General features: G+C 44.4%; 1 protein-coding gene across 2 annotated transcripts; it reads left to right on the forward strand.

The window, feature by feature from the left end:
- The first annotated feature begins 70 nt into the window (after positions 1-70).
- On the forward strand, positions 71-16,800 carry impact (impact RWD domain protein). Of its 2 annotated transcripts, none has more exons than XR_012928435.1 (11): positions 71-265; positions 1,379-1,507; positions 1,606-1,658; positions 1,784-1,846; positions 2,036-2,121; positions 5,958-6,107; positions 6,412-6,506; positions 7,259-7,332; positions 7,886-7,976; positions 9,712-9,884; positions 9,915-10,668. XR_012928435.1 is itself a non-coding variant. In XM_076039414.1 (11 exons), the coding sequence occupies exons 1-11, from the start codon at positions 218-220 to the stop codon at positions 16,296-16,298; spliced, it is 987 nt and encodes a 328-aa protein (XP_075895529.1). In that variant the 5' UTR covers positions 72-217; the 3' UTR covers positions 16,299-16,800. The 2 variants fall into 2 exon arrangements, 1 of the variants encoding a protein (XP_075895529.1); XM_076039414.1 differs by lacking the exons at positions 9,712-9,884; positions 9,915-10,668 and adding exons at positions 13,985-14,119; positions 16,236-16,800 and having other exon boundaries at positions 72-265.
- Positions 16,801-17,718: the final 918 nt, after the last annotated feature.

Below are 17,718 nucleotides of genomic sequence, written 5' to 3' on the forward strand. Positions count from 1 at the left end.
GACCCTTAGCATTGAGCGCTTTAGGCACCTCGTCTTTACTTATTGAAAACCAACATGGCCTGACCCGGAAGTAGAAAAACTAGCTGCACTAGGAGCAGCTGACGTTCAGAATTATATCAACGTGTTGCGAGGTGCTTCGTTTCGCGAGTAACATGCGATTTAAAATATCAATTCTGCGTCTTTGTAGGTGACCGTTAGATGTTGGCGAATCTATCAAATGGCAGATGACATAAATCCGGAAAATGAGGGAGATCTTCAGTCTCAGGTGAACTGGACTTTGACAGGACGGCTGATAAAGTTGGTTCATGTCAAGTTTGTCAAGTGCGACGTTTGACTAGTTTTTTGTGATTATTATAAATGTGTTATTGGGTTTTTCAGGTGCCACCAAACCAAGTTTCTCGCAAAAATTTCATCAGTGCACTTGGCAATAAGAACACGATTAATTTGGATGATTTCTCGGAGGGAAATCTGCTTTGTCTGTTAGTCTCAACAGTTTTAGAAACACACAGCACTCTTGCGCTTTATTATGTACAAGAACAAGTGTTACAATTTGGGTTTCAACAGACTTCATGTGAAGTGACTTTTGATTAGAACCTATTATTGATACAGAGGATGAACATACAAAAGAGAAAAAAAAAGAAAAACAGCATAATTGATATTCCAATCAAACAGCACTTCTCGCATTGTGTATTTTGTGACAGTCACTGCCAGCATATTATGTGTTAAATTGCAAAATGAGTATTTCAGAAGTGAATTGACCACTTGTGTAATGGAAGTGGGTATAGCAGAGCCATGCCCTTTTATAATGCAACATTGAGAAATGGGTTTACTCCATGTATGCATATGTCCTGCACAACAGACAGGCACATGACTTAAAGCTTTTTTTTATTTTTATTTTTTTTATGTCTATATAGCCCACATTATACCAATTTCTTGGGTCTTTATTGTTTTCATCCTGGAGGCCAGTGGAGCAGCCTTCACGCTTGCTTATCAAAAGAAATGTGTACATCTTCAGTAAACAGCCGAATGAGCTCCGTCTTTCCAGCTTTCTGCTAATTTGTTGACCTAAATTTTAATGCAACAAGTGATGCTTTCCAAGATTTAACCAACACCAAACTGAGGATTCGGTGAGTTAGTGGAGCCCTTTGTCATGTCACAAAGGGTGTAACTTCAGAACTGGGTGTTTTAGCACATAGTTTCTGAAAAATGAGGAGCAAGCTCATAGAAGAAAATGATAGACCTGTCATGTCTGGGGTGTGAATTTATCTTAAATAACACAAAATCAAAAGGACAGGAAGGCAGTAGATTGTGCCCCAGGACACACTGAAGTGTGCTCATGATGGATGTTTATGTTGTGTTCTTGCTTCCCCTCTGTCAGATTGAAGAGGTTGAGGCCCTGTCCTCCATCTACGGGGATGAGTGGTGCGTTATAGATGAAGCCTCCAGGATATTTTGCATTAAAATATCCATTGATCTGGAAGAGCCAAAACTGACAGCGTGTTTGCAGGTAGGGGGGGAAAAAACAAAACCTTGCATGTTATTCACAAGCCTCTAGCGTTATTGTGTTGGTGCCATGTGCCTTACACTCCCCTCCCTATTGATCAGATAATTTTGCCTCCTGATTATCCGAGCGCTTCGCCCCCCATCTACCAGATCAAGTAAGTCCATTTGCCTTTCAAATTCATCCTCGTGCTGATGTGCTGAATTGATAGAACAACATCCCCACTCAAAGGCCCACTTGTCGCTCCACTCAAATCCTTTATTTGTTTTTTGGCTTCTGCAGCGCAGCATGGTTGCGGGGCTCAGAGAGAGCCAAATTGGCAAACAGCCTGGAAGACCTCTACGTGTGAGTGCTCCTTCTCATTTCTGACTTTGCAAGTAAGCTGTGGAGAGGCTCTGCTATAATAGAAAGAGAGAGAGGGAGACGGAGAAGAAAAAAAAAAACTCTTTCATTTTTTTTTTCCCACTGCCGAGTTTTTTGTGGTCCGAGTCTCAAAGAGAATGCGGCTTGATATGAAATATTCCAATTTATCAGGGAGAACATGGGGGAGAGCATCCTCTACCTGTGGGTGGAAAAGATTCGTGAATTCCTGGTGGAGAAATCGCGGAGCACAGACGCAGGTGAGGCTCGGAGAATGAATGGTTGACAGACGTTTACTTTATCAAGCTGTTGTGACTCAGGGTTGAATTTTTATTGACTTGTGCTTTTACCGATTAGTCCCGAACCAGTGAGAGCAGGAGGCTGATGATGGCTGGCACTGAGCTTCATCTCTTTTTAATAGAACAACTCTTACATGTCAGAGCATAATCTAGCCCCATGTGACATATATCATTAATTTCTTTACTAATGCAGAATGCAAAGGCAGACACTGTTCTGCAAGAAAAAAAGAAAAAAAATTCTTAAAGGTGCCATATTATTCCAATTTTTAAATCTTCCATTGTGTTCTTGAACTCCAGCCCCCACAGTGAATCACCCAAAGAAATGAGAAGGCATTTTCATGTAGGTTGGGAATAGGTTTCACTGTCCTATTTTTTTTTTTAGCTAATTGACAGTAAAACACACATACTTTTATTGTAACAGAGAAGTGATTTTTTTTAATAGGACCTTTAAATCTCCACAGCTGTGCAGCTGGTGTTTACAGAGCACTGGGAAAACTGCCATCTGGGTTGCCTTCTTCTAATCTGAGAAAATATTTATCATTTTCTTTGCAAACAAAAGAATTTTGAATATCCACAAAACAAACATTTATGTCTTTATGCAAAAGTCACAATTAAACAGCGTTTCATGTGTTTCAACAGAAGAACAAAAATTGGAACCTAAAATATGTATGATAAATACAAAAATATTAAACCTAAAGCTGTTGTTTCTTTCACTTCTAAGCTGGTGACAGCTGCAGAGACGGATGTTGTTTCTATGATGCAGATGGTGCATGTTTTCTTTAAAAAAAAAATATCCACCAACAAATTAATATTTTTGTAAATCACTGCAAGCGGTGTACAATCCTTCCTTCTTTTTTTTCTTCTTTCCCCCTGATGTTTGCCTCGCTCTCCTGCTGAGTGTTTGGGGTCAAATCAGGCAGCGTTGCAGGTGGGGGCGTTGCATTAAACCCCAGACTTGCACGCGGTTTGAAACCGTGGGGGGGACTCTCGGCAGGGGGGTGGCAAATTAACCCCCTTCGGCACCACGCACGGCCTCGTGTCAAGTGGTGGATTAACACGCGATGAGCCGAATGCGGAACGCTCCAAATACCGGCGTCATCGCCGGCTGAAGATGCTGCTGCTTCCACACCAGCCGAAGAACATGAGAAAATCCACACCTGATACACTTTATACACCTGTTGCAGGTCAATAGTAATTATGAAGTGATTTTAGACACCTCAAGGATGAAAGCGGTGTTTTTAACGCTGTTGGTTAACAGCCATGACGAGTGAGAGAGGAGTGTGCTCGGTGATGGTCAGTCTGGATAAGAGGAGCACCAAGACTGATAGGCAGGGGTGTTAAAAGACCCTCGCCTGTCTCCAAGTGCCTGCACTGAATTAAGATCCGTATCGAAGTAATGCCTTCTGTTGGCTCGGCGGGGATCTTTTAAGGCGTGAAAAAGAGTCAAAGTCAGCCAATTTAAAGATTTGGACCAGTGTCACCTTGAACGGCTCACCTGCCAGCCCAAAAGTGCCTATTATCAAGTCGGGCCTGCCTCTTTTGACCAACAAGGCTGAAAAATATTACCTGGCCACCCACTATTGTGAAGCGCTGTAAATTGTCCTCTCCCTGTGATTCATGTGGTAATAAGTATAACTGGTCCGAGCACTTCAGCGCAGAAGGGGGAGGACAGAAGTTTTTTTTTTTCTTTCTTTTTGTTCAGTCACGGACACGGTGGGTGGCAGGGAAAAAAGGAGAGCCTGATAACATTTGGGGATGCATATTTCACAGTGAAGGAAATGAAAAGCGGATAAACGTTAGGGCGAGGAAAGTGGATAGAAATATAGAAAAGACGTACAAGGTCTTGTGATAAAGTCCGATTTAACAAAACATAAAATATGAATCGGAATCTGAATGTGAACCTTCTCTTTCCTTTTGATGAACCACTGCCAAAAGCTTCCAAGTACATAAATGTATAATATAAGCATGACAACCTATTGCTGTGGTTTTACAATAATGATAAAAGCGGATAAAATTGCAAAAGCAAAAAAGAGAGGACTTCAGTGAAGGCGACCAAATGATTCTTGCGTTCTAATGAGGCCGTTCTGTATTATACAGGACAGGTGGTCATTTAAAATTCACGCCAGCCTCATTCCAGGGGGAAAGGTCAGTTGGCTGGAAATGCTGCTTTGCGGACAGGTGCAGGTTCCTCCGCTCACAGTTCAGCTGGGGAGTCGGTGGCCTCACGCCGTTTCACATCTCACAAGCTGTTGCTCCGAACCGGCGATGATGCAGTCGCTGGAGCGGAAACAGCCTTCAATCTGGGAGAGAGGGGGTGAAAAATAATTGATGTGAGAGATGCTCGGAACAGAATCCCCACTGGCAGATAAAAGTTGGATCAAAGTGGAGGAAGAGTTTTAGTTTTAGACTCTCAGGGGCCCGAATGTTCCGTGAAGGAGTCGCACCAAGTCTGAGAGGTTTTTGTCGAGCGTTTCGCTGTCAAAATTCTTATCAGGCACATTTACTTCACCAGTTTCTCACAGATCCACAACCAGTACCTGAGCCTACACGGTCCAGGATTCTTTGCACGGTAAAAAAAAGGGGGAGGGTTGAAATCAGCATTTTTTTCCCGCCCAAATGTAGCTGCATGCAAAGTAGTAATTCATTTTTAAAATGTGGTCGATAGACTTTTTGGACCCCTGTTACCATAACAACAGACTCTGGGCCCATTTAGCCAGCAAACATGAGACACTTTTTTTTTCAATAAGACAATTTCAGCACACACACACAGTTTTCCTTTCCTAGTTGATGTGGGGGCAAAAAAATGAAATTAATAATTGTGAAAATCAGAATCTTTCACAGTTCACTGCTGTTTTTCCTGAAGTCTGCTGGTCTATAAAAGCCTGACGGGACTGCAGCACTGCTGGCATTGATGCCATGTACGAACTGGCTCGGAATGTGTCACTTTGATAATGTCACTAAGGAGCTGCCCTCAGGGGTAGATCCACAAAGCATTTGCGCGGCTTTTGCGGCAGAAAATCCGTGTAAATAGCGCCAAACAACGGTGATTCCGCTCCACAGAGGGGACGCAAACGTGAAAATCGCAAGTAGCGGCAGGGTTGTGCCAGACTCATGCAAATGTATTTAAATGAGTCATTGCGCGCAAAATGACACCCCCTTCTATGCAAATATACCTCATTCAAACAGCGGCAGATCCAGAAAGAGTTTGCGCTCGTGTCCGCGTGCAGTTTGACAGATGGAAACACCGCCACCCAAAACCAGGCGCAGCTTCTGTCTGTCCAAGTGTTTCTGGCTTCTGAGTGAAACTTTCCTCTCTGAAAAGCCTGAAATATATATATGGCTCCCCAAATCTTATATATAGATGGGCATAGACTACAGTATATATGCCAATATTTTAGATAGGCTATGAAAAATACAAATGGTACTCAGGTGTTGGTGACTAACGCGTCTTGCGTCTTGACTTTCTTTCCATTATGGCAGCAGTCTTGGTAGACGGAGGAGGCATCGTCATGCCAGGCGCGCACAGGAGCGCCTTTATCCTCGCAGAGTTTCGCTGTCAAACACACGCACTCAGCAACAACCTCTGGCGCAAACTGCTCTCAGGTTGCCAGACCGCAACATTTGCACCCGTTTCAGGTGCCGCGTTTGTGGGCGTGTTTGCGCCTGCATGTCATTAGCGCAAAAACCTTTGTGTATACCCGCTGCGCGCCCTTCTTTGAGGTTCTGCCCCTCAGTGTAATTTCGGTGAGCGGCGTCACCAGGTCGGACTCGGAGCCAATGCCTCTCACCTGTTGCAGCCGACGAGCCGGAGAAGGTGAACCTGACGGCGGAGGAGCAGGTGGATGAAGACGACGACGACGATGAAGATGAAGACTCCGACCTTCCAGACTTCAGCGCTCTTAAAGTGAGCGCCGAAGAGGCTCTTCTCTTCGTGGATCATGCCAACGGTAGGGGGCATTTGGAGTCTCCTTTGAATTTTAGTGAATTGGGACAAGCCTTCGCGCAGTGCTGTGACGCAACTGGCCTTCAGATGCATGCTTCGAAGGAATGTAAAGAGAGAGAATGTTTGTCTTTCTACGTGGGCCTGTGATGAACTGGCAACCTGTCACCCTGCTTTCACCCTTTGAGAGGTGGAGAGGCTCCAGCAGACCCCGGCAACCCTGAGTGCAGGACACAGCGGGTGTTGAAGATGGATGGATGGATGGATGGTTGGTTGTGTGTTTTTTAAATGTAGTCCCCCTCTCCCTGCAGATGAGGAGGTTCCACCGATCCGACACGGAGACGCCATCACTGACCGACGCAGCACCTTCCAGCCTCACTTGGCACCTGTGGTGACTCCCAAACAGGTACCCGCCCACATCTGAAAACCTCAGAGTTAATGATGCCTCTGTTTACGTGCCCAACGCCCAAACACACACACACACACACACACACACATACACACGCACGCGCACACCTGTTGCTTCTAATATCTGTCAAGTGTGTGAAGTGACTCAGTGCAGTTTTTCCCTCTTCGCCAAATCACTCGGGTCAACTCGGGTCATCAAGTGCGGCTGCTTCTCCTCCGCTGTGCCGCGGAGTCCCGCTAAAAGCCTCCACCTGCTGGCAAGGAGCTCTTTCGACGGAAATATTTACAGACTCGGCTGCCCTGCGGGACCAGATAGATCAACATCGACTCGACACCTGTACGCATATGTCAATGTGACAGTCCTGCTGCGGGCGGCTAAGTCAGGGGAAAAGATCTAATTCGGCGGAAAGCAAGTGGAGGAGGCTCAGCAGCAGCAGCAAGCACAACCTTTCGCGGACGCTCTCCGCAGCTCTTGGTATATAACCTTTATACATGCCCTGCGATGAACAGGCGAATTGTCCAGGGTGTCACCCTGCCTTTGCCCTAAGACAGCTGGGAGAGGCTCCAGCAGACCCCCGTGACCCTGAATAGGAATATTATAGAAGATGAATGAATGAATGAATGATTTTTATATATTCTATGATGATCCCCCAAAAAAGAAAAAAAACCCTTCCTGTGTCTGGAGTGGCTGTGTGGTCTGCGCTGGGTGGAAGTGGGGGGAGGTGACTCTTGTCTTGTCTTGTGTCGCAGGTGAAGACGGTCCTGGAGAAGCTGTGCGAAAACAAGAAGATCGCCAGCGCCACTCACAACATTTATGCCTACAGGTTGGTGTGTGTGTGTGTGTGTGTGTGTGTGTGTGTGTGTGTGTGTGTGTGTGTGTGTGTGTGTGTGTGTGTGGGGGGGGGGGATCTGAGGCCCTGCTGTGCGTTGTTACGTAATCCACAGTTACGGTTGAAGTCGGTCTAATTAGTGAAGGGAAGCCGAGATGAAGAACAGACCCGAGGCCTGTGGGCGCATTAGCTCATTAAGAGGTGTTGGTGTGGGTGTGTGTGTAGGTTAATTAACGACTTGTTGATAAGATTGTGTATATATGAACAGATGTGTGTTTGACTTTGCCTGTCAGCGTGTGCTCTTATTTATTTTCCCCGCTGTGTGGTAATGACGCGGGGCCGCTGACGCCCCGGCAGCCTGGTAATTACTCCTGACATTTTGGGCTCACACACTCGGGGACGGTGGGCAGAGAGGACTTTCTCTCTGCTGCAGAGGCTGCCGGTTATCACCTTGTCACGCGGCGCGCCAAACAAAGTGCAGCGGCGGTCACGGCGTAGCGCCCTAACCACCCGGCTGTCCCCCCCCACCCCCCACCCCCCGACGCAGGATCTACCGCCAGGACAAGAACTGCTTCCTGCAGGACTGCGAGGACGACGGCGAGACGGCGGCAGGGGGGAGGCTGCTCCACCTCATGCAGGTTGTGATTTATTCCTCTTCTTTTCTTTTCATTTCAGCAGCATTTGGCCTTAACTCCAAATTAGTGCATCAGAATACAAAATACTGAATTAAAAAAAGAATTGAGGGCAGCACGCCAAAGGTTTCAATCCAAAAGTCTGCAGTCAGAGTTTGCTCTTTCGTCTGCTTCCAGTTTTCAGCCGCATGCTTAATTGGTGTCAGCTCCGAAGTTGTCGTGTCACTTTCAAAGTCTGCATAATGTGGCATCTGCTGCGGCTTTTTAAACCAGGATTATTTTCGCGCCGGGAGCTTGCCACGGGCTCAAATTGGACCGGAAACGAATGATTTCACTCCACAGCTCTCCAGTAAACTTCCTCATCTTTTAGCCCTCTGTTTACAGCTTCCAGCAAAGTTAGTTAGATCAGAGATAAGATGGAGCTCGATAGATAAGATTTAGCATGCGGTTAAAAATAATGCGTTTCACACCTTCTAAGTGTTTGCAAGAAGAAAACTAACAAGGTGGCCTCAGGGGGCAGAGCCAACTCCTAAGCAAGGGGTGTGGTCATTAAACTGGCAGAGGCAGCAATGCCCTCTGTGACGTCACAAAGGACCGCATCTCACAGCAGAAAAGTGGAGCGAGCTTAAGAGGCGGAGGATGCACTTTTCTTCTGTCTGCCGTGTTCAGATTGTGGTTTTAATAGGCAACAACAGTTGAACTCAACCACATTTTCCCGCTAAGTTTAATTGGTGGTTTGACAGTGATGTGTTTTTGATCTGGCTCTGTGTTGTATCGTAATTAATTAAAGATAATTAGCCTTCTGTTAATTTGCAATGTGGAGATGAGTTGTTGTTTATTTTGTTGAGATCAAACATCCGGACTTAATGCTAAAATTACCCCAGCAGCGCCTCTTCTTTTATGTGGATCTCACCAAGAAATGACTTGGAAGCCGACAGTTTATCAGTTGATGTAACTTTGATTAATATGCATGAACCTGCACTTCAAAGAAATGTTTTGCCACCCTAAAAGTTTAGATTTATTTCAAAGACAAATTCATTCTTACGGCCTCGCAAACACTAATCAATCAACTCAATCTACTTCTTTTTTTTATTGTGAGCAGCTATTGCTTTTTAATGGCAAATGGAAATGTCAATATGAATAAAAAGCCATATTGCCAATTCAGATCCTCGCCACAAAGGCATGAAAACGTTTTTGAATTTGCATTTTATTACAGCAGCAGCTCATCTCATTTGACAAATTGAACCCGCTAAACATCTTTTGAATTTTGTTCACAAATTCCCACTCCAGCAGTGGGAATTTATGAACAAAGCTGATTTTCTGAACTGTGCGTTGGTTTGCTCAGCCAGTCCTTGGAACCTTCAGTGTGACTCACCAGAGCTCATCGCAGTTTAGCAAAATGTAGGACTTCACATGTCACGTTGCCCCCGAGAAGCAACACTCGCGATATGATGCGCTAACAGTCGAGCCCGACGCTAATTAGGGTCGTTCAGATTCGCTCCCCGCGGATGCTGCGCGAGGAAACGACTGTGCTTGCGCCGCACGCGGCAGTTGTACTTTAGTCTGTGTGTTAATTTCCCCCCGGAGAAGATGAATCAATCTTTGCGTTTCGTATCTCTGAAAGCCACTTGTCGCTTTGTCTCGTGCCGTCAGATGGCAACGTGAGTCACACACACACGCCCACATCTCGCTAGAATGTGCCATTGTCCACGCATTTTTTCCCCCTAACATTTCTTTGCAGTCGTCTCCGTGTGCTGTTGTCTTAAGGCCAGAAGGGTTTCTGCTCTGATCAGAGCTCGGCTGTGACTCGGCCGTCGGATCCATTATCAGCGGGTGCCGAGTCGCGTTATAGCTTTTGGGGAAGACACCCGTGACTGATGTCAAACGCTCGCGCTCTTTGCCTTGACACTGGCGGTAATCTGCGGCTGCCTGGTCCTGTCGGAGAGATACCGCAGCATGAAGCCGTTCATTCGGGGCGTAGATTTGGTATGTGCGTGTCAAAAAAAATCGGATAAGACCGGCTTTGATCTGAACTGCATTAAAAACAACACCGTGCTCTGATTTTATTTTATTTTCTTCGCTTTAATTGCCTTCTGGAGAAATGGAAAGACAGCTCCGGACGTGTGCAGCGCATCCTAATTACCCGACTCGTGTAAACATCTCAAGGCTGGTGGGGTAAAAAAAACCTAAAATTTGTCAAGACTTCATGAATGACAGCTGATGACAGCTGGGCGATAATTGAAATTTCAGACGTTCGCTTCTCGTCGCGTGTCGATTTTCTGATCCATGCAACCACTCTGCGGTTAATCATGCTCAACGTGCTACAATATGGAGGGAACATGCAGTTTGATCTCATTTTATCGTTGTTATTGGAGTGGATTTCCATCTGTCTGTGAAACCCCAGAATGGTTACTCGGATTCGGAGCCGTCGGCAGAATTCCCATCAGTGTCATCAACGTCATGTCCTGCTGAGGTCACAACACCAGTGACAGGCTGATGGTATTCCAGGTGTTCTCCGCCAGCCATGGGATCATCATACAATATATAAATAACCGTCAAAGTAATTTTTTCTCTTCTCCTAATGTTGTCGTTTCCTCGTGCCCTGTCATTAGTCAGCATTGCAACCAGTTTGCCGCCTCATTCCTCCCGTCTCAGTCGATTAGATTTATTCAATTGACATGTTCCAACTTCTGTTAACAAAGGTATTTTGTCAATTCAGATACAAGATATTAAGGATTCATTGAACTACTTTGTTTGGTTAGTTTTTTTTGTTAATAAATCTAAAAAGTTTAAGCCCGTTTCTCTTTAAAAGATTGCAGTTACATTTTATGCATTATTGTCTTCATATCAGACATACAGGGCCATGAACCTGCAAACACCACACATAAATAAAAATGTAAATACGACGGATCTACCGATACGCCCCCGGTCTTTTCTCCGTCTCGGTCTGTCTTGATAGAGGCTGACTTCTGGCCGATCCCGTCACCTTCACCGAGGAGGATTTAGTTGCCGTTCAAGGAAAATAACAGCTGCTGTGCTGTTGTGGTGTTGCACAGCCCACTGAGTGCACCACTGAGTGTTTATTCTGCTGTTATTACCTACAGCTGTTATTCCAAGGTAACTGGCTTCGCAAAATGTGACGCACCGACGTGTGACAGACACAGTCATAAGCTGCAGATAGGGACCACGGAGACAAACATGGCAGCTGATATCAATACAGTATATATAAATGGGGGAGAAAAAAATAGGATGTCAAAGGTTGAATTTTGTAGGATAAACACAGGAAATTGTTTGCTAACAGCTTCGCCACTTTAGCTTGAAAGACTCAAGTGCGTCATTTTATTGGTTTGCAATAGTTTTGATGAACTTTAGATGTCGCTAGATCTGACACACTGGGCCTTTAAAAGAACAGAACCTAAAGTGAGAGCTCAACTGTTATTCGTGACTGGCTTGTTTACCGTGGGATGCTGCTAAATCTTCTGCAGCAGTCGTCATGAGTGTAGATGGTTGATTTTATCCATCTGCGTGGCCCTGTAATGAACTGATGACTTTGCCCGATGGACCACCTGGACCCACCATCACTCTCTAAGGCAGCTGGGACGGAGTCCAGCACACCTGTGACACTCTGACGGGTTGCTAAATGGTGCTAGAAAATGGATTGACTAATGATTCAAACATGGTTTACCACAGCTCTCAGCTGTTCTTTTTTTTTTTTCTAAATACAGTACAATAAAGATAACCAGTAAGTACATTAACTGCAACGGCTAAATGTCAAGTCCATTTCACATTGGCCTCACTTGACCTGAGCGGCTGTACAGCGATAAAAGCGAGTCCCGCTGGCTGACCCTCCCTCCGTACGAGGCCTGATAGCATCTCAACCACCGTCTGTCTTCCTGCTGGCAGCGCAGCGATTCATTTTGCACACGTCCCCTTCCGAGCACGTTAGGCAATTCACATCAAGAGCCTTTCTCTTACACACCGTTCTCTTCTAATCTTGGTTCCTCCCCTCCGCCGCCACCCGCCCACCTTCTCTCCGTCTCCTCATTTGGATTTGCGCCTTCTTGCGAGTGAATTGCGGCAGCGTGAGGCGATGAATGGGGAGCGGCTCTGATTGATGGCGCCGCCGCCAGATGTGCTCGCGCCTTCTCCTTTAAGTGGCACGTTCACTTGTGCGGCTTGTCAAATAGCATTCCACGTGTCTCTCTCCAGCGTGGTGAAGGTAACAGGTGTCTGTTTAACAAGGGCAAAAATTGTTGTTTTTGCTCAGGAATCGAAATTGGGTTTTTGGAGGCTGTGTTATTTTTTTGTTCACTTTTTCCTTTCCAGGTAACGTTTTAGCATGAGGGAATGAAAGATGGGATAATAGAGACGTGCCTTTGAGAGTAATTTTAGCCAAAGCACTTTCAGCGGAAAAGGACGTCTTGCTCGCAACTTTTGAAGGTCTTTTATCCCAGTTTAATGCTGTTTTCTTTTCTTTTTTTTCTTTTTTTTTTAAATCATTTCTTTTTCATGAATTTAATATCATGCCCTTACTTATCCCCCTCGAGATGAGAATGTTGTGATCTAATATGTGGACGAATAAATGGAACCTTTGCTTTGACATTGAACCAGAGAGATAAAAGTGAAATTCAGTATGTATATTTTTATCCATCCCTGTGGGGGGGCATTAAAATGGGGAAAAATATCCCCCCTACATATTAATGCTCAGGCCAACTTGACTTTATATGATTATTGATGCTCTGAACCACAGACGCTGAATGCAAGATTCAGTCGCAGTGCATCTGGTGCCGCAGTGGTGGACTGGTTGATGGCGCTTATTAGCAAACCGTATATCGTGCACATGGCTAACATGGCTAAAACCTGCCATGAGGCTAGTTTGACTTCAAATCCGTCATCAACTGAACAAGGTGATAAAAAAAACAAACTAATTAAAACATTTTTTACTAGGTGAGAACGTATCAAATAGTAAAAAAAGCTAAATTAAAAAAGAATATATTGCCAGGAAATCATGCTGTGTATTTTATCCGTGGTATTGATGAAAAAAGGGAAGACGGTGAAAATAAAACAACATTTTTCTTAAAGGTTACAATAATACGTTTTTGAAAAAAATAAATAAAAAAGAACTGTTGTATTCAGGATTCCAGGCTAAACCTTAATGTAACACTTATTTGTTTGTTAAATCCATTGCGGAAGTGCACAGCCCATCAGCGCTGGGGATGACGGGTACTGGCTAATGTATTCTTAAACCCCCCCCCGCAAAAACAACAACAACAAAGTCTTATTGTGTGGACATTATTATCCGTGGACAATGCAGTACAGTACGTCTCTCAATTCAAGGAGTAAATATTCTATCTCGTTGTTTGACAATGTAAAAAATACTAAGTTACTACTATTACTCAGTTACAGTTTATGACATTTCCTTCATCCTCCATCAATTGTTCTCATCCTGGATGGGATGGATTTATTGGTATTTCTCCAGAGTCTCGAGGTCATGGATCGACATGCATTGTGGGAGATGTAGTTTGTGACCACTGCACACCTGTAACGCGGCATAGAACTTTAATTTCAAGACGATGGATCAGTTTTTGAACTTGCGCAGGCCTTGAATTGAACACGTGGTTTACTGCACTGGCAGAGACTTAAAAGGATGTCAATGATATTTTGAGTGTATTTTTTTTTTTTTGTCGTAAGGCAGCAGGTGATATAAGGTCACATCATATGCACCCAGTAATCGTACACCACTAGTATTCATCATAGTATGTTTTCAGGTCATATAACCAATACAAAACATGGATAGCATATGTTGAAGGATAACGGCGCCAATAAACCTCTGCAACATATTCACACACAGTTGGCGCTCCTCTTGATTGTGGGGGTGTGTCTGCTGCCATTTTCAGGCAGAGTGACTTTTCTGCTGCAAAATCCACTCTGTCCACTCCGTCCCTCTCGCCTGGAAGTCGAAAAAAAAAAAAGCCCAAATTGACTGTCTTCCCTTCGCTCCTCCTCTCCCGCAGATTCTGGACGTCCGCAACGTCATGGTGGTCGTGTCTCGCTGGTACGGCGGGATTCAGCTGGGCCCCGATCGCTTCAAGCACATCAACAACTGTGCCAGAAACATCCTGGTGGAGGAGGGCTACGCTGCCTCCACGGTGAGACTCTCGCCAGGCCTCTTATGAATCACTCTGTCATCTTCCACTGACACATCATCAGTCAAACTTGGCCGAGCTGTCAGTAGCCCAGTGGCGGGCAAACACCTGCTGTATTGTCTCGTCTGTGATTAGCTGAAAGCCAATTTGGGGTTTCCTTTTTTCCAAAAATGCATTTTGACTACCGGGCCCGGACGGGGAGCTTTGTGTTCTCAGTGTTACTCCTCAGCGGCTCCTGCACGTTAGGGATATTGCTTCATTTGAAGTGAGCCAGCCGGCGCACTTTGCGGGGATCAAACGCTCTGCGGCGGATCACGGCTGCCAGAAGTTAGGTCCGGTCCACTTTGAAGTCGTCTGTGTGTTTTTGTAAACTTATTCCATTGAAACTGCTATTGAACGTTGAGCCCCTGTCTGCTGCTGCTGCTGCTGCTGCTGCTGCTGCTGCTCCCACACGTAGATTAAAGGTATGGCGTGGCCGCTCCTACAGGTGCTCCACTTCAAAAGGCCATCAACGCACTGTAAAAAAAAAAAAAGAGAAAAGAAAAAAAAAGATCATTTGATTCCCGGTCCACCCACCCACCCACCCACTGGCCCTGCTCTCTCTGGACTCTGTTGAAACTAATTAAAGGGTGCCGTCTGTGTGTGACGGGGCTCAAATCCTCCACAGTGTTGCCGTCTCATTCATGAGATCGTTTGTGAGACGCGGACAAAATTTTTGCAACCTGACACGACAAATAGATTTTTTTTTTTTAGTTTAGTTTTGTTTTGTTTTGTTTTTTTTACATACAAATGTGATACAAGTCAAAACGAATTGCAACGGTTTGGAAAGACCCTTTTTAAAAGGCGGGATGCGGGTTACATTACATTCAGTCTCATTATTGAACTAAACGCTGTCAGCCCAGGTGTAATACCAACTTGTACCTCTCGGGGCTCAAGGCTGCAAGGCTTAATTGAGCTTGGCTTCTTTCTGACGGCCTCTCTGCTTATTTTCTCCAAAACCCACTGGAGACTGACCGCAGCGGTTTTGCAATTTTTGTAACTATGGTTACAACCAGTTTAACCTGGTTACACAAGTAATACTGAGTGAAAGCCAAAAGGTGTTCCTTTATATAGGCTGCACTGTAAGGTTCGTGACCAGAAAAGCAGCAGCGTGTGTGTGACTTGTGTGTATTTGCACTGTGTATGTAAACCACAAACAGCCTGCAAAGGAAAAAGGAGAGGAGTAAGATTTATTTAGTGTTACACTACGTTTTGACTCAACTGGCCTGAACCCAGCCTGAATCTAACACGTCGAGCCTGCTCCGTCTGGATATCAACAAAATAAAGAAACAAAACTATGACAACAAATACGGAATTCCTTCTATTTTGTTTTGTTTGTTTTGTTTAGGAAATTATTTATTTATTTGTTTATTTATTTATCTATCTAGTTATGACTAATACTTTGTGGGGATTTATTTTTATTTTAAATTTTTTTAGGTTTCACACCTCAAATTCAAAATGCACTAAATATAAAATTGCGTCAGCACACCCATTGGAAAGCAAGATGAGTCTGCAGTAATAACCTGCTAAACTGTCGCCCACTCAGGGTGTTAAAAACCGACGTTTTGGCACATCCCTCTGTGTCTCACTAGTGTTCGCTCGTCTGGAAAAAATATCTTTGAATTGCTTTCCAAGTGAGAAGCAGAGCACTTTAGGTCATTTCCGACAATATTACAATATTAGAAGAGCAAAGAGGTTACTTCCAGACCCTCGGAGAGAGAGGGGACATTTTTAATTGGAGTTGGGAGAAGAAACAAAGGACGGCAGTTTGTGGGGATTTTCTGGTTGTCCTCTCTGGTGCGGCTGCATGAATATTAATATTGTTGTATTGTATAAAGTTGTTTGCCAGCTATTAACGTGCACGGACATTTGTAGTGTCAGAGCATTTCATTAAACACATGCAAAAAAAAATTAAAAATTGTTTGAATATTGGAATGCATTTTAAAATGGACTGGAGTGTGCCAAGCAGGACTTCTGCACACAAAGGAGTTGAAATGCAGCAGTGGCGGCAGACGGCAAGCCCAAGAAATACAATATTGAGCCTGTTCATCCTCTCAGTAATTTTCTTTTGTTTCACTAGGATGACGCCGCCACCAAGACGGGAGGAAAGACCAGAAAAGCCAAAAGCAAGAAGACAAAATGAGCTTTCAGAGAAAATCATGGACTTTAATCCGACACGTAGTTTTATCCGGTTCACCGGTGTGTCAGTGCAACTTCACACAACGTCAACACTGATTTTATTTCACTTGCAAACAACTGATTCCTTGAAGATGAGAACTCTGCCTTCTGAATCTGTTCAGGTGCTTTTTTTTAAAGGTCCAGTGTGTAAGATTGCGACACCTAGAGGTCAGAGAGGGTATGAAATTCTGATTCGGATTCTTTAATCCAATGTTTATTATGTTGATAATTGTTTTCTGATGCTCCACCCAGACTGAAAATCATGTGGATCTATGAAGCAAACGTGGCTAGCCTGTTAGCAAACGGTTTCCTCTGCTTCCTATTTATTTTCAGTGAATGTGCCTGAATAAAAAATGCACACGCACATTCATGCATATCAATATATTTTTTTCAACCCAGTGGATTCATTTTATTCTATGTACTGGAAACTTTATCACAGCTTGGAAGTAACCAGTCATCAGTTTCAAGAAAAACAGTTTTTGTTTTTTTAAATAAATAAAACAGTTGACTGAATGGTCTCGCCCACTTTTCATTGGAGTAGCTCCCGAGCGACACGGGTAAATCTATGGCGTGTGGCGTCGCTTTGATCCTTTCCTCTCCGCAAAAGTGACCTCAGCTTTGAGCAGAATCGGCATGTGCATGAATTTCACAACCAAACTTGATCTGAGGACCCCGAAAATATGAGACATTGCCACTTGAGACCAATCGAACTTTATTGATATTCATTGGCACGAAATTCCGTGCTGCTCGTTTGCATTTTCCAACAACAATAGAGAATTCCTTCCACTGCACGGCTGCTGAAATTCCCTCTATGAAGGTTTTTTTTTCTCTTCCACATTGGCCAAGGTAACATTTCTCCCCTTTTTTCCCTTTTTCATTTTTTCTTTTTTTGAAGAGACACTCGATCCCTGCAAGGACATGATCTGCATATTAACCACTCCAGGGCTGGATTTAGGCAGCCGAAGCTTGCTTTCTAAAAATACCTGTGGATCATCTATGCTGTTGTCAGTCTGGATTTTGCCACCACCTGCCGAAGGTGTTTGACATAAACGAACAGTTTATCTGCTCCTGTCAGGAATTTCTTCAGAATTTTTTTTTTTCCCCCCCTTTTCTCTTTTTGTGAGTGTGAATGCTAATGACTCAGAACTGTGTGAAATTTCAGCAATTTCCTCCTCCTCGTCTACAAAGCTGCCTGCCCAATTTAACCATTGAGATTAATTACAGCTAATTCACTTAGCGGAGTCTTTTTTTTTTTTTTTTCGGTCTCCCCCTCCCCTCCCTGAAAAGCTCATACTGCCTTTTTTTTTCTTTCTCTCTCCCCCTCTCCTTCCTGACAATCTCACACTGAACTCATCATCTCAGACCTCAATCATTTTATTCAGTGA

The sequence above is a fragment of the Nelusetta ayraudi genome, unplaced genomic scaffold (assembly GCF_046127955.1).
Source record: "Nelusetta ayraudi isolate G7.1 ecotype Tasmania unplaced genomic scaffold, CSIRO-AGI_Nayr_v1 ptg000059l, whole genome shotgun sequence".
Classification (NCBI taxonomy): Eukaryota; Metazoa; Chordata; class Actinopteri; order Tetraodontiformes; family Monacanthidae; genus Nelusetta; species Nelusetta ayraudi.

Bases quoted from the DNA above. Each gene is read 5' to 3' on its own strand.
- impact (XM_076039414.1), top strand. From the start codon at position 218: ATGGCAGATGACATAAATCCGGAAAATGAGGGAGATCTTCAGTCTCAG. The intron at 7,977-13,984 runs GTTGTGATTTAT...CCTCTCCCGCAG, and splicing joins GGCTGCTCCACCTCATGCAG to ATTCTGGACGTCCGCAACGT. The intron at 14,120-16,235 runs GTGAGACTCTCG...TTGTTTCACTAG, and splicing joins AGGGCTACGCTGCCTCCACG to GATGACGCCGCCACCAAGAC.